At 32.6% G+C, this 17298-nt stretch overlaps 3 protein-coding genes across 3 annotated transcripts; 1 reads left to right on the top strand and 2 right to left on the bottom strand.

Annotated features, from left to right (window-relative positions):
• The first annotated feature begins 671 nt into the window (after positions 1-671).
• LOC111917151 (uncharacterized) lies at positions 672-2342 on the top strand. Its single transcript, XM_023912805.2, has one exon. It carries the CDS (start codon positions 672-674, stop codon positions 2340-2342), a length of 1671 nt encoding a protein of 556 aa, XP_023768573.2.
• A 2221-nt stretch (positions 2343-4563) lies between these two features.
• LOC111917134 (NAC domain-containing protein 79) lies at positions 4564-7662 on the bottom strand. Its single transcript, XM_023912792.3, has 3 exons — positions 7229-7662; positions 5660-5931; positions 4564-5518 (listed from the first exon to the last, which is right to left on the bottom strand). Exons 1-3 carry the CDS (start codon positions 7401-7403, stop codon positions 4940-4942), a joined length of 1026 nt encoding a protein of 341 aa, XP_023768560.1. The 5' UTR covers positions 7404-7662; the 3' UTR covers positions 4564-4939.
• Positions 7663-13117: 5455 nt separating this feature from the next.
• LOC111917208 (uncharacterized) lies at positions 13118-16928 on the bottom strand. Its single transcript, XM_042900046.2, has 15 exons — positions 16587-16928; positions 15799-15947; positions 15625-15696; positions 15435-15548; positions 15263-15331; positions 15118-15174; positions 14931-14984; positions 14792-14854; positions 14614-14676; positions 14356-14520; positions 14116-14271; positions 13867-13947; positions 13681-13742; positions 13432-13566; positions 13118-13350 (listed from the first exon to the last, which is right to left on the bottom strand). The coding sequence occupies exons 1-14, from the start codon at positions 16753-16755 to the stop codon at positions 13491-13493; spliced, it is 1350 nt and encodes a 449-aa protein (XP_042755980.1). The 5' UTR covers positions 16756-16928; the 3' UTR covers positions 13118-13350; positions 13432-13490.
• Between the last annotated feature and the right edge of the window lie 370 nt (positions 16929-17298).

Raw genomic sequence — 17298 nt, 5'->3', positions numbered from 1 at the left:
ATATATATATATATATATATATATATATATATATATACTTTTTTAATATTTTATCCATATCTAATTAGGTTATTAATAGTAACATATTTTTAGTGACTTAATGTTGGTTATTACAACTTTAGCTTAATTAGGTTATTAATAGCAACGTACTTCTAGTAATTTTAATTTAATTATAAAATAAAATAAAATAAATTTTAAAAAAATCAATAAAAAATAAAAAATTAATTGTAAAATCAAATTAAAGTAGTTTTAAAATCAAGTTAATAATAATATTAAAATAAAATAAAATTAGTTTAAAAAATTAAACTAAATTAATATATATATATATATATATATATATATATATATATATATATATATATATATATACTCTTTTAATATTTTATCCATTTCTGATTATTTGTTCATGTGTTCCCATGTTGGGATACTTTTTGAATCATCAACTTTATGAATACTCTACTTGATTTTCGTTTCCCGTAGAGTAAACCTTAAACACTAAATTATTTTTCAGTTGCATCATGTCTATTGATAAAAGTTGGACTACTAATCCACATCGTCAATCTCCCAATTTCCAGCTAGGACTCGACTCTTTTGTCGAGAGATCCATGTTACACCTAGATTGTAAAGGTGAAACCAGATGTCCGTGTGAGAAATGTGATAATCGTTACTTCATGGATCCGAAAGCAATGAGACGGCATGTTCGTATATATGGTTTCAGTCAATCATACAACACATGGATATATCACGGTGAACCTTTAATCCCTCCAGTTGTAGATGTCGTATCACCAAGCAACGAGATAGCTGATGTTATTGACGATGTTATGTGGGATTCGAGAGAAAATGATACAAACCTCGATGAAGGAACCTCGAATACAGGGGGTAGTGGTGTCGATGATGATTTTGAAGAGTTGTTACAGGCAGTCGAAACCAAGTTATATCCTGGTTGTACGTTTTTATTTCTTGATTTTTTAGAAAAGCTGATGCATATGAAGGTCAATAACAAATGTACTGATAGTTCATTTGATCAACTCCTTGAGTTGTTGCATTCGATATTTCTACCAGACAACAAGGTTCCCCGTTCATATTATTTAGCAAAAAAGAAACTGAAGAAGTTAGGTTTGGGGTACGAGTCAATTTATGTGTGCAAAAACGATTGTTTTCTCTTCTGGAAGGAACACAAGTCATTACAAGTTTTTCCCGTTTGTAAAGAGAGTCAGTGGATTGATAAAAACACCAAGGGTAAGAAAGTGGCTCATAAGGTGTTACGGTACTTTCCAGTGACCCCTAGACTACGTCGTATGTATTGTTCACGGTACACTTCTAAAAATATGATATGGCATAGTACTGGGAGATCAGAAAATGGTGTGATGCGTCATCCCGTTGATGGAGAGTGTTGGCAAAAATTTGATGTAGATTACCCTAACTTCTCGAGCGAACCTCGCAACGTACGTCTAGGGCTGGCAGTTGACGACTTTAATCCATTTGGTAACATGTGTAATCCACATAGTACGTGGCCGGTTGTACTCACCACATACAATTTGCCACAATGGATTTGTATGAAAGAGTCATCATTCATGTTGGCCTTGTTGATTCCCGGCCCTAAAGCGCCTGGAAAGGACATAGATGTTTTCCTTAGGACGTTAGTGGAAGAGCTTAAGTTTTTATGGCAATCAAGCGTACGTATTAAAGACACGGAAACAAACACATTCTTCACGATGAAAGCTATGTTGTTATGGACAATAAACGACTTTCCAGCTCGTATTAGTTTATCGGGCTGGAGCGGACAAGAGTATAGAGCATGCCCGACTTGCAATGAAGACACTCCTTCGTACCGTGCAGTAAATAAAGTCGTTTATATCGGTCATCGTCGGTTCTTAGATGATGATGATCCATTAAGGATGAGTTTGAAATTTAACAGGCAACCCGAGACAAGACCCTCTCCAAGACACTTTACTAATGAAGACATACAAGAGCAACTAGGTCATCTAATACTTCGTAAACCGGGTAAACATCCTAACACTCTCAAAGAAAACATGGATCGGCAAGGATTCGAGTTGAACTGGTCAAAACATAGCATATTTTTCGAGCTCGAGTATTTGTCTTCTCTGCAGCTGAAGCACAACATAGATTTGATGCATGTGGAGAAAAATGTAGGTGAGAGTCTTTTGGGTACTTCTATGATGAATGATAAGAGTAAAGACACATCAAATGCACGTGAGGACTTGAAAAATCTGAATATCTGGCGTAATCAATGGTTGCAAAAAAAGGGTAACATGTTCACTAGATCACATGCAAGCTACTCATTCAAGAAACCTGACCGCAAATCTTTTGTCAATTTATAAGAGATGTTAAATTTCCTGATGGGTTTGGATCTAACATCAATAAGAAAGTGGTAGATAATGATACTAACATTATTGGGTTGAAATCTCATGACTATCACATTCTTATGCAACTTTTGATACCGATTGGAGTTAGAGCGTTATTGGACAAAGAAACTTCTACACCAATTGTAGATCTTTGTATGTTTTTCAAGCAAATTTGCTCCAGAACACTGAAGGTGGAAGATATGAGGAAAACAAAAGAAGACATTATTAGAATCTTGTGCAAGTTAGAGTTGATTTATCCTCCAACGTTTTTCGACATTATGATTCATTTAGTTTTGCATTTACCTGATGAAGCGATTGCCAGACGCCCGGTATGTATGAGATGGATGTATCCGTTTGAAAGGTATATGAAAAAACTAAAAAATTATGTCAGAAATAAGGCGAGGCCGGAAGGTTGTCTAGCTGAAGGTTATATTGCTGAAGAAGCTTTGACAGGGAGATCACATATTCCCCTGTCGGGAAGCGTGGTAATTGGTTCACACATGAAATTGGGAGGTATTTGTGGAACAATGTCCCTTTCAACTTATCTGGTTGGGAAAATGTTTCCCCCGCCTTAAGGAACGCGGCAGTTGTACATCTAAAGATAACTTGGATACAATTTTAAGTTTAGTTGTGATTGTTATTTAATTAACTAAATTTTTTGTGTTTTGCAGAATAAATTTGATTTGGATAAGGTTAACATGGATCCGGAGCGTGCTCAATTTTTGCAGAGCATTGATTCGAGTCTTGCAAAAGAGGCCGAAAAAGAAAAGCTCATTCTTATTTTAAGGAAATCGAGGGGCCTGCAGATATCCCAACCGCATTAAACAACCCCCCCTAACGGTATGTCACATGAAAATTGGGCGAAGGCAGTCGAACATTTTCAAACGCCAGAATTTTAAGGCGTTCGGCGTCAAACAAAGAATGTCATGCAAAACAAGTAGTTGTAAATAGAGGAGGGTCGAGCTCATACAGCAATGCATGTTTCAAAGAAGTAAGTTATGATATATTTAAATATTTATTTAAAGTATAAGTAATCTAAATTTTAATGTTAAATAGGATATCAGTCGAATCGAAGCTTTTCATAAGGCTAATTCCAATCGCCAAGGGGTATTTTATAGTCCTGCAGTCGAGTAACAATACGTAAGTGGTTAATTTTGTATTTTTCATATAAGTGTTTATATCGTCAAAGGTATTTAGTAATCGAATTTGTATGATTTTTATTATTTTTAAAAAATACAGAATGTTTTACTCGAGGAGATAAACCAACGAACCCAAGCTACTTCTGAGGCAAGTAGACTAGCACCAACTGATATAAAAGATTGTTTTGAAAGAATATTGGGTGTTCGACGCGGACATATCAGAGGCATTGGGCATAAACCCCCTACCGTTGTGTCCATGTACGATCAATAACAACCAATGACACAAGAACAACCACAATCACAGGTAATTGTTAGTAAATGCTATAATGGAAAGTAGATGTATGTTTAAGTGTATTTGATATGTTGATATTTTGATATTTTGTAGAATGGTATAATTAATTATAATGTTATTCTGATATGTTGTTAATATATTTTGTTTTCTTTATAGTTGCAAATGTTGCAAACAATACTACAGGGCCCGACCTGTTCTGCAGCATTGGAAGAGTGGTTTCGCTCATTGCCGCCACCAAATAATGAAGGAAATGATCATTAGGACGAGTAGTTACTTTAGATTTTATGAAACGTTTTGTAATTTTGAAGAATACTTAATGTGGTATGGATTAATATTTTGGATTGATTGCATAGTATGTATTAATATTTCTATAAAAACTTATCAGATTTTTCAAATGCTATATGAATTAATATTTGGATTGATTATAAATTTAATATTAAATAAATAAACTAAAAAAAATAAAAAAAAATTAAAAGAGTATTAGCGGCGAAAGCTTTTGTGGCGACATGTATGTATTAGCGGCGAAATGTATTAGCAGTGACGCGCAGCATTAGCGACGACACGTAGTATTAGCGGCGACAACAAGCGTATTAGCGACGAAGCAATACCGGCGACGCATTTGCAGCGACAGGTCGCCGCTAAAGGTATTAGCGGCGACACGTCTAACCTTTAGCGGCGACATGTGTCGCCGTTGTTGCCCAATCTTCTTATAGTGTTGGAGGTTGTTAATTAAGATAAAACCGTCAGCATAATAGATGAACAAAGATATATAACACAAAATTATATTTCACAATTGCTGTAGATGAACAAGGGTTTGGGAGGTAGTTATCCATGCATATATTTATATGTGGATCTCCCCACAAACGTAATTATGTGATGGTCTATTGATAATATTTTATAGAGCTCTAACAGATTGTATAAGAAACTCAGAAACACCATTAACTAATTAACCGAAACTAACATAAGATAGCTTACCCTATCTCATTGAATAGGGAGGCCAGTAAAAGTTGAGGAATTGAACCCATGTGTTAAACAGGGTCTTCATATCCCCTTTTAACTGGCCTTTGAAGAATGATACTCTCGTCTATAAAAGATCAGAAATTCTGAGAGTAGGATCCTCCGTCTCTAGGCACTAGCAATACTCAAAAGGGAGCCCAATAATTGTCAAGATCAGCACACTGATCCATCGTCATGAACCTATTGTTGCCAAGTCCATTTGAGTTGCTACTCATTTCCCCAACATAACCCATGGCTTGTTCATTGCCAAGTCCACCACTATTTATAAGCATTGAGGAGGTAACATCCTCTTGCAGTTGTGGTGGTAGGGATGATGTTGCTGCAGATGGTTGTTGTTGTGCCATGGCCCTCATCTGTGTTGAAGTTGATCCTCTTAGGTTTAGATTCAGGCCGGAAATAGTAAAGCATTCAGCTCCACCTCCGTCGGGATAGTTCATCTGGGTTTGGTGGAGAGGCATATTGTTGCTACCTCTATAAACCCTAGAAAACTCGGCGAGATCAGCATTGCTCATGTAACTTCTTCCTAATCCAACTGGGAACTGATAGCTTGGATCTGTCGACATGATCTGGGGAGGCAGATGAATCCCTGAAGCTGGGCCAATCTCATGGTTGTATGGATTAATCATGCCTCTTGAATGACTAGACGAGGGATATTTCTTGCCACCAGCAGTCTTTTGGAAAACCCGGCATACAACCCACTCATCCTGCATATGCAATTCAGATACTTGAAAACTTATTTTATGAATAAATAAATATATTCGAGATATACATCATGTATGAACGATTTGTAAAGGAGCTTGATATCGGTCTCATCAAAAATAAATGCAACCCTAGATCATATATACCTTGGAAGTTCGAAACGCAGATTTTGCATGAACACGATATTCATGCATGACCCAATTGGTTTTCTCACCACGAGGTGCTCTCCCTCTATAAAATACCAAAGTCTTCTTCATACCAACAAGATCGGATGTATTGCTATTGAAGATCTCCTTGTCCTTTCCAGTCGTCTTCCAATACCCAGTGTTGGTGGCTCTATTTGTTCTCACTCCTGTTGGGTATTTCCTATCTCGTAGGCTGAAGAAATACCACTCTTTCTCTCCCATTTTCGCCTTCCCTGTTCCAAAATTAATCTCACAATGTTAATTGCTTCTCGCTGTATTTGTGTGTCTGGAAAAACCATCAGTTCTTTAATTTGGAGGGTGCACTAGCAACTTTTGTTAATCTAGAAACACTTGGAAATTGGAATGGTGAGATATTGTAAGATGAAGTTCTTAATTTTCTTTGAATTTTTAACAAAATTAATGTATATGCTGTTTGTGTGTGCCACTAGACTATCATGCATAATTAAGTACACAATTCTTTTAGTTTGTTGAGAAAAATGATGGTGTGATTAACCATGGCTATAAGGAATGACTTTCATACAAAACATTACCTTTTATTGTAATCTTCTATGAGAATCATATTTTTCCTGCCAATTCTTATTAGTTTAATATGCAACTTATGGTCATTTTGCTCTCTTTAAAATATGATTCGAATGATTCTCATCATGGTTATTCGTAATCCCACTGAACGTAACACAATAAAATAAATAATATTATACGATAAATTAATCCCAATAATATTATCGATATGATAATATCAACAATAAACTGTTTGATTATTAATCTTGTACACCATCCGTGTTCCCTTTTTCTATTTCATTTGATTTTCGTTCTAATATGATGATGATTGGCTCACACACTACAAGAAATAAGGTAATTAACAGGTGTTAGACATTTATCATATCCCTAGGTAAAAATAGTTCACTTTTTGCCACTTTTGCTCTACGATGGTACTTGTTGATGCTAACGGTGATAGAAAACAAAAGCAAAATAAGAATAAGAACAAAAACAAAATTAAACGAAAACCAATCTATTGACAAATCAAAGATATATATAAACAATATATCACTTGGATAAATAATAACGCCAGTAACTAATTGCTATTTAATTAGTCATGCAAAAAATGTACACCTAAAGAATATAAAACCCTAAGATTTAGGATTTTTTTTTGACACAAGAAGTATATTAAAACGTAATTATAAGATTTTTTTTGACATTTCGGTACCGGGACAGATACACCAATCATTCCGATTAAGTAAAGCACCTTTTCTAGATCTAATTTTGAGCCATGTACGTAAAAGCCATAATCTTCACTTCACTAGCTAAATCTGCACTATATCCGATTCAAGTTCCAAATTACCTATTTTAGTTATATATTTACATGCATAGACAACATATTATTGAGGCTAGCCCAGTTGGGGAGTTACTAACAAGGAGATTTGGGTTGTCTCCCAAACATATACTTATAACCCGGCCGCTGTTCAAATAAAAAACAAAATAGATCATTGTAGAGAGGGAGAGAGCACATACCTGGAAGATCCCAAGGCTCACATTTATTAAGATCAACATCAGTAATTGCCCTTCCAGTAAAACTTGAATCGGATATCTTGTTTACAAGATAAGAAGTGATGAGTTCTTCATCAGTAGGATGAAACCTAAATCCTGGAGGAAGTTTGTCAGCCTCCTTGTTTACTTCTCCTTCCATATTTACTACCTTTCTTAAAATATTATCTAAAACTAATTATCTACCCTTACTCTCATACAGTGGGTCTAACTATACCATGATTTTGATCAAAAGGGCTAGCTGAAAAGAAAAGGGAGTGTACAGTGTTAATTAACTCATGAGAGATAAGGTTTGGTGTGGAGTTTGGAAGTTTTCTTGCCTACAATTTTAGAATGTAAAACTTGTAACTTACAACTATAAGAAGACAGAAGGTAGAGAAGGAGGGCGGTTCTATGAAGCTCTCACCTACTCTTGTTCTTAAGATATACTCTTCTCCGAAAAGTCGTATAAAACCCTAGTCGTCGACAACCCTAATTTTTAAACAGTTTGAAGTTATTTCAGCGTAAATAAATAAAAATAATTAAGTATATATCTGGTTTCCCTTTTCAATTCATAAATCTGAGTTTTAAATCGCAATAAAATTTTAAGTGGTGGTTGATAACTTGTTGCAGTAAATATATAAAATGATATTTTGCACTCTCCATGCATGTGTAGGAAAACCTGTAAGAAAATAATCATTTATATATAATTCAAAACATTGCATGAATACTAAGGATTATTCCTTTGGGTTAATTTCTTATTTCGTTGCTTTGTAACATAAGATCCCCTCTTAAATAATCAAGAAAAGATTAGTGTAGTGGCCTGATCGCTTGTTTTGATATAATTAATTTCCCTCCTAGAAGGTCAAGAGCTTCTTTACTACGTTTTCTTCTTAATTATGAGATAAAGGGAAAGGTTATTAAAATGCATGACATGCTCAAAACTCTATGTTTAAAATTCCTAGTATATATATGCTATAAATTTAGTATATCCAATGAATTATTATAGATGTGTCAACAGCAAATAACAGAAATTGGTTTCAAGACTTTTGTTGATAATTGCAAAACATTTATAGCTAGTTAGTTATCTCCTCTCTTTTTGTTATAGTATTACAGCTTTGAAGGCACATATAGCTTAGTTACACATATTATTTAGGTAAATAAAATAGGGTCTTAAAAAATGCATTTTGAACAATTTGTTAGTCTATTATATGATTAATTTGCAGGAAATCTTATAGAGTAATTTTCAAATTTTTTATTTTTTTACTTCTGATTGAGGTAATTTACCTTTTTAACAATTTGTCATTAATAAATGTACTAAATTTGAGGCTTCCAGGTACATTATAAATCCCGAGTGATCTTGACTGTCGTGATCTGTTTTTGTAATGGTGAAAATGATCGAATAGCTAGCTAAATAGAAAATTAAGTACAGCAATAATAAAGCTTGTTTAAATCGTGTTACATGATCTCCAGGCATGTATAAATGTATAATTGAATACTGTTCCAAAACATTGGAAGCAGCACAATGAAATTATTTTTGTTGATGATCAAATTATTTGTATACAAGACCAATGTTGTTCACCCTCGATGAAATTATTTGTATAATTCAATGCTGATCAAATTATTTGTATACAAGCACTATGAAATGTTGGTGATTTGATATCATCAATATTATTTAAGTGTAATAAGATTAAATTTGTTGACCAAAAGTGATCTTGATAAATATTAAACAAATTAGGATGGTGCGCAATGCACATTTATTTAAGTTTTCAAGATTCAATGTACACTGTTATATAGAGGCAAAGCCCCTGAACGAACAAAGGTCAACGGGCAGCGCCCCTAAGAGCAGGGTCCAAGGGGCAAAGCCCCTAGCTAGGTGATGGTGATGGTGAAACGTGGGGCGGCTCAAGAAATTTGGGGGCTCTAAGCAAACAAAAAAATTGGGGCCCTTCAAATAAGCAAACAATTTCGAACTTGAGACCCTTAATTTTATAACCCAAGAAATGCGTATATATACATATATAATTAACAAAATAAGCTTTAAAATTGGGGGTCCTTTAGAATTTGATGCCTAAGCCCTTGCTTAGTTTTGCAAAAGGTAGAGCCGACCCTGTGTAGGACCTATTATAGTAATACATCTTTTAATTAATATATATATATATATATATATATATATATATATATATATATATATATATATATATATATATATATATATATATATATAGGTATTATAGTTTTTTTATGTTTATTAGGGACCAACGATGCAATAAAATCAAACAGTAAAGACGGTCCAAGTGCAAAAAATGAAAATAAATAAATAATAGTTAAGGACCCAATACGTAATTTTATCCAAACCATAGGGACGATTTCAGTAATTTATTCTTCTCTTTTAGTGATCGTTGAGGTTTTCTGACAAAAATATTTTTTTAGAAAATAAATCATTTTTTATTAGTATTACTATAAAAAAAATAATTCAATTATTATTATTAGTATTAGTAATTAAATAATTATCTACTTATATAAATAAAATAATATAATTATTCATCAAATAGTTCAATTCTTCTAAATATTATAGTACTAGTATTTTTATTATTAGTTATAATTAATAAGAAATTAATAAATTACCAATGGAAATGTTTTTTAGAAAATAAATCAACTTTTTTCTTAGTATAGTTAGAAAATAATTCTATTATTATTATTATTATTATTATTATTATTATTATTATTAGTATTTAAATAACGATTTACTTCTTTAATTAAAATAATATATTTGTTTACCAAATAATTTAACTCTTCTAATTATTATAGTATTAGTATTTTTATTATAATTATAATTAATAAGAAAATAATAAATTACCAATGCAAAATCTTTATTAAAAAATAAATCAATTATTTGTTAATATTAAACAATATTAAAATAATTCAATTATTATTAGTTAGTGTTATTACATATAATAACTTACAGAATAATCTATGTGCCTAGTTCAAAAAATATATTGTAACCTTAATTATATAGTTATGGAACTTACAATATAAAACATCATATATAGGCTAAAAAAATCGTGTGAACTTGCCAGCTTAATTATATAGTTATGTAACTTACAAAAAAATTGATTTATTTTTTAAAAAAGAATTTCCATTGGTAATTTATTATAGTGTGAGAACTAAAAAAAATTGTATGAACTTGCCAACATATCATTTTCCAAAACCAAAATCATCAATCTTTTTCAAATGATGCGTTTAAGTCATATCTAGGCTAAAAAAAGATTTGACAATTTTTTTTTATTTTTTTTTAAATTTGCATGTATGTATGGACTGCTGATGATCACAATCAGCAGTCATATGGATTGTGGATCTGCACAACCAGAAGTCATATGAACTGTTGATGAGTAATCAGCAGTCCATATAACTGTTGATTGTGCTCATTAGCAGTTTATATTTTATTGATTGTGCTCATCAACAGTCATACAAAAAAAAATCGTTAAATTTTTTTTTTTTTGAGCTTAGATATGGCTTAGATGCATCATTTGGAGAAGATTTGTGTTTTTGGTGTTGAAAAACGATGAATTAATTATGAATTCGTAAGTTCTCACAAATCTTTTGGTTCTCAAAAGACCTGATTATATATATATATATATATATATATATATATATATATATATATATAGAGAGAGAGAGAGAGAGAGAGAGAAAAAGTCAAGATCAAATAAGAAGGAAAATTTTGGTAGGATGGCAAGAAATTTTTTTTATATATATTTTCTTAGCAAAAAATGAAATGAATCATTAGATGATTCAAAAGTAAGATGATTCACAAGAAAAAATTCCAAAAAAAAAAACACTTTTATGATTCATTTTTAGGTAAATCAAGAAAAAAATTTACTTTTATCACAATTTTAGTAAATATCAACAAAATCATCATAAAAATGAATCATCGAAATGTTTTTTCGGGATTTTTTTTTATTTTGTGAATCATGTTATTATTGATTCAGATTCATTTGTTTTGCTCGCCAAAAAAATAAGTCGAAAAAAAATTTCTTACCTTCCTACCAAAAAAATTTTCTTACCGGATCTATATATAGGAAGTGCCCTATTGTCGACTACCTACTGATATACTGATATGCTTATTGCTTTGTCAAAATTTTGCTTTGTAATTTTCAAACTCAAAAAGAGAAAGGAGGTGCTTTATAACATAAGTTTCTATTATATTAGTCTAAACGTTCTACACAAACTGAAGCAGAAATTGTTACACTTATTTCGAGGATTATAAATTATGAAGGAAACTATTTAATTTCTAAAAACACATAAGATGAATTAGCAATTGTATATTAATCAAAAGGATTTTATTATCTAATTATTTACTCACAGAATAGTGATATAAATTAACATCTTATGGACTGTTTCAGTGTTTTGTATGAGTAAAATAACTCCTTCTGGAAGTGGATCGGTTATGATTATGGAAAGATTTATGGGCATAAAAATACTTTGTATTATTGAGTATTAATGGAGACACATACATATCAGCATCAGTGGGTCGCCATCTTTTCTTTACTTGTCCTATACTTCGAAATTTTGTTGATCTTGAAACAAGTCTTCATCACTATTCACTCCTACCTGCCTGATCATAACTTACCTATACTATTTGTATGTATAACATAATAACAGGTACGTGTCATATGCAAATAAATTTCGAAAAACTATTGCAGTATTGACATCTCTTCTTTAAACTCAAGGGTGTCCGGGTTTTGGAATAATGTGATGAGATATATGAATTTCCATTAATTATTTTATTCATTGGAATCTCAAATAAAAATGGTAAACTGCACCATCATACGCATCTTAATTAATTAAGATGCGGTTCGGTATTTAAATAGCTGTAGAAATTGAACGAATTTCAGAACCTTTTTTTAATTGTCTTGAAAGAAAATTCAGAAGAGCAGTCTCATTGTTCACATTAAAAGGGGCAGACTGTTGACAGAAGATCAATGGATATGACAAGGATTTCTACGAGACAATGATCAGTTGAATACCTTTCGTCACGAGTATACAATATTATCTCAAGCAGCACACAGTCTTAATTAAGAGTCATTTGGTCATGTCGTATATGTATGTTTTAGTCATAGAAGAAACCAAGTTGAAAGCAATGTTCAGATCATCATCTAGTTTTCTATAAATATAAATAGGTTTCTTGCTTGTTTGGGCAAAATGTTTACATGCGAACAACGCGCTTTCACTGTTATATCGTTCACCAACGACTTTATCGACATATAACAAGGGTCAATCATGGCACAAGTCATTGAAAGGCACTTCTCACCAAGACCCTCTCTTTCTCTATTAATTATAAGCAACACCCAAGAACCATGGGCTAGTAAAAAGACAAATTCCTCCAAGATAGGCTACTTGTCAAACACTTCACTTATAAAATATACATTACTGTTTATCTAATGCTAGTTGTCTTATCATGGATCAATGATTACGAAAGTGAAACATAATACAAGTAGAATTTTGTATATAGGCTGATGCATGCATATCTACGTACTAAAGTGAGTTTTAAGTAATTGTAAAGGAGAACATGATATTGTTTTGATATTAGGCAGTAAAGGGTTAAGATGGTAGCATTTTATTTCCAGAAAGGAGGCAAATTTTCAAAGAGTAGTTACATGTCAACATAAGAACAAAGTTTGGATTTGAGCTATGTTTCATAAGCTATCAATACTCATAAGCTTTAGCTTTAAGTTGTTTCTTACTTGGATCTTTGTTTCCATGTCATTTCATGTTTCATTTTCTCTGTTGTTTTTTTTTTTTTTTTTTTTGCAAGATAAATCACAACATTCCCATAGGACACTAATTAAAAAGGTAGTCACGAAACATATGAGATTGAAATAAAAGAGTACTTAAACCAAGAACTCGTGTTTTACACCAGGTAAAGACAATCAATGACCTAAACCAGATTCGAAGCAAAATAATGTTACAAAAACACATACACAATGAATATAATAATATTACATACACACAGCTCTAAGATACAAGTCTTCCTCCTTCCTTTTCCTATGAATTACAAACATACAACAAACAACACACAACCGACATGCAGAAAGTATCAGTTCTATCTGCAAAACCACAAACCCAATGATTACTAAACTCGTTAAAAATATCTTAAAAACAAAATATGCAATTTGGAAATGGCATACCTCGTATTCATGTTTAAAGAAAAGCATTTATCTTCAACGTGGTGTGTATTATATTACTACTACTGGTCTGGATGCGCACGTTTAGCCTTGCGACGTGGTTGGTTAGGATGGCGAATTGGTCTTTTTGCCTTTTTACTGTATTTTATTTACATTCTTTAAGTTAATAACATATATTAAGTAGAAAACAACTACAAGAATATCTACTCCATCATCTTTTAGAAGAAAATCAAAAAAACAAAATAAACTTACAAGAAGATTGCTGAGAAAGTTTTGAACAGAATGATTATAGGCAATGCCAAGAACGCGGAAGCCTGAAACAACATAAATAATAATATTTATATACCCCTTCATCTGTTACTTCTTTTTATCTTTACATGTGAAGGAGAACATGTATAATACAAATACACACAGAGTGAGAGAGACAGAAAGACATACAGCAAACCACACTAACTCCTTAGTTGCAAGAGCTCTGCTAATGTCATGTCTTTTCAGTGATTCTTCAACAATGCCTTGAACCTTCGGTGTTTATAAGTAAAAATAAAATATATTATATATATATATATATATATATATATATATATATATATATATATATATATATATATATATATATATATCACTTTAAAGTTTAAATAAAAGAGGTAAAATACCAATCCATAATAAGCAGTATATGTTATACTATACCTGATGATGGTATTTAGAGGCAGATTCAAGAAACCTCCCATAAGCTTGAACTGCCTCATTAGTGTAAGGTGTCATTGTTTCACGTGCTTTATCAAGGTGAGGCCTTGTTGCAGTGGCAATTTGGTCAATGTATGGATTGCAAACCTTCCTGAAACTCTGTCCACAAGTAGTTTTCCTTTTCCATTTAGGACACAAATTTATTTAAAGAAAAAAAGGGAGGAAGGTTGAGTAAAAAGATACCTGAAAGTGAGGGTCTACAGCTTCCTTGATTTTGATCATATGTGGAGTTATGGTTCCCTTGGTTTGAATATAAACCTCTTTGGTCTTTCCTTTCACTGATTGGAGATGCGGTTCTGCATTCGTTATGAACAACACCCATTTTTCCCTTGCAGCTGGGACCCATTTCTGTGTATATTAAGAGATACAACACTTTTGATATAGCTAGAAAAGTTATTAAAAAAAACAAGGAGAAAGAACGTGTATATTTCATGCTATTACAGTTGTGATTGTCTCCACATGAGGTTCAGCCCATTTTTCAGCTTGTGCCTTTTTCTCTAATGCCTGTAACAACAAAATGAAAAGTCTTAAAAAGACAAAAAGTAAACAGGTCTTACCAATGTGTATAATAATAATACCTATTAATGTCTCTACCAGAAATAAGATATACAAAAGATACCTTCTGCAAAAACGAATCAAAAGCAGGTTTTCCATGCTTATTCCAATGGCTCTCTGCATAAGACTGCAAGATAATAACATAGTCAAAGTCAAACCTGGTTCTTTTAGGCATAAATGGCATATACTCTATAAAGAATCACCTGATAACCAACCAAACGAGTTGCAAGCCAAGGTGGTAGCCATGCACCATGAACCTGAATACAGTTTACAAAACACAGAATAAGTTTGTGTATTATGTATACGCAACAGGAGCACCATAGATATGTAAAATAAAACAAGATAAACCATTTATGTGTTTAGAAACATGGAATAAGTTCCAGTTTTTACCTCTGTCAGTTCTTTCACCTTAGCTGTTGCTTCAAATTTTGCCTTCTTAAGTTCCTCCTGCATACGATTATACATGTAATGAGTAATGACATAGAATATTCTTATATTTGAAGCAGTATAACAAACACCATTATTGTGAAAATACCTCAGCAATTTTAAGGGCGCGCTCAGTTTTATGAAGCTTTGTCTTCTGTTCATCAACAACGTGTTGAAGCTGAAATAAAAGATAGAAAAACAAAACAAAAATGTGTGAGGCTCAATCTTTTCAATTTAATGAATGCCCACCGTTATAATTAAGATATAACAAAACAACCTACATTTTGAAGCTTGGGGTTTAGATCAAGCACTTTTTTCTCCAATTCTTTTGTACGGGTTTCCAAGGCCTCCCTCAAGCTGTTCTTATATTCCATCTCCATTTGAAGCTTCTCCACCTGCAAGAATTTTTAATGGTTATGTAACTTCAATGATCTTGATTTGGGAAGAATGTGATATAATTCTAATGCAAACCTGCTTCTCCAATTCATGAGCCTTTGTATGAGCTTTTTTGACCTGTTCATTAGCATCTAAGGACACTTTAACCTGTTAAAAAGAACAATGGGGGCTCAATATAGCAAGAGGGTTCATTTACTTCTGTAGTAAAATCACTGTGTGTGGGCTTCACAAAATCATTTAATAACTTACCTCAAGCTTAGCTACCTCATGTTTCAACGATGTAATGCTATCTGACTTCTCTTTGATGGTTTTTTCAACTTCTGCGATTGCCTTTTCTTTTTTGGCAATGATCTCATCCTTGTTTTTTAGCTCTTGATTATTCTTGTCAATAAATGATTCTGAAAAAACAGCATATTGTTGATGTAAATATGCCTATATTATATGCTTCAAATTAATTAAACCTCTCTCCCAACAATGCTCTGCCTTTTTGTTGTGTTTGCATTGGGGGTTCCACAACTAACTTCTGGATACACGTACTTGAAGTTTAAATAAAATCCATATTTACAGACCAATTTTTGTTCAGGTTAAGGTCATTTAACCACCAATCAGCCTTATTCAAACCAATTACATTATAGAAATTTCATTTTCAACATAGATATGATAAAGTAACCCTCAGGTGTTCAGTTGGTTATTCTGGTTTATAAGTTGGTCTCCTCCAAAATTCACCTGAGGTCGAATAAATCAATCAACTTCCAAACCAAGGGACGCCCTGGAGATGATTTGGGGTTCGCACTATATGTGGTCCCGCTAGGTCAAAATCACCTCCTTCAGGCCAATTAAAACACCAACTTGTTTAAAGAACTTTCAACCAAAAATAAAGCAACAGGTTTCGAAGTTGACAGATTAAATACAGGAAAAAGAAAGAAACAGTGTGCTAACTAGAGAAGATTCAAATCAATATACGATTGGAGGAACACATGCCTCTAATTACTAACTAAACTTTGATAATTTAGAGGGTTAGAGTAAAGAGGGCAGACCAAGTGACTGGATCTTGGAGGTGAGTTTATCGACTTCGATTCGAAACGCCTCGGAATTGTCGGATTCAACTACAACTTCTTCAACGGCACTATCGGCTTCCGTTAGAGTGAAAATTAGGGCAAAAAAGAGCGAAACAAAGAAAAAGATATGGAACTTCGAGGCCGCCATAGATGTAAAGCTAGCCACCGAAACCAAAACCCCTGTGAATTCAGCGGAGTTCCTCTCAGCTGATTTGACTTTTGGGTGAGAATAGTAGGAAATGTTTTGGGGAGCAAAGTGGAAGTAGTTGGGACTCAAAAGATCTTGGTTGAGTGAATCTGATCTGTCTCAATGTTCGAAATCGTGGCCCTCGTCGGCAACATCAAAATCATGCAACACTTGGCGATTATTTGGGACTTTTACCCAATTTACTTTTAAGTTTAATTTTTTTCTTAAATCAAAATAATATTCGAGAATCAATAACAGGTTATTGTAAGAAAATCAGTGTTATTAATTGTTAATATAACCATTTTTTCAGTGTAAAAAATTCTAAAAACATGAATGTTTTTTTTGGTGTAACAAATTGGGAAATGGACTTAATAAGGTAATTAACTTTTCGGTTTGTTCACATCTGGATAACTATCTTTTTTTTTATACACATCTAGGTAACAAACTTTTTGTAAGTGTTCACATATGACCACTATGACCGGCTGTAGCAGGTTATATCCGGTC

Source organism: Lactuca sativa, chromosome 3 (genome assembly GCF_002870075.4).
Source record: "Lactuca sativa cultivar Salinas chromosome 3, Lsat_Salinas_v11, whole genome shotgun sequence".
NCBI lineage: Eukaryota > Viridiplantae > Streptophyta > Magnoliopsida > Asterales > Asteraceae > Lactuca > Lactuca sativa.
This window is presented reverse-complemented; position numbering and strand designations above follow the sequence as displayed.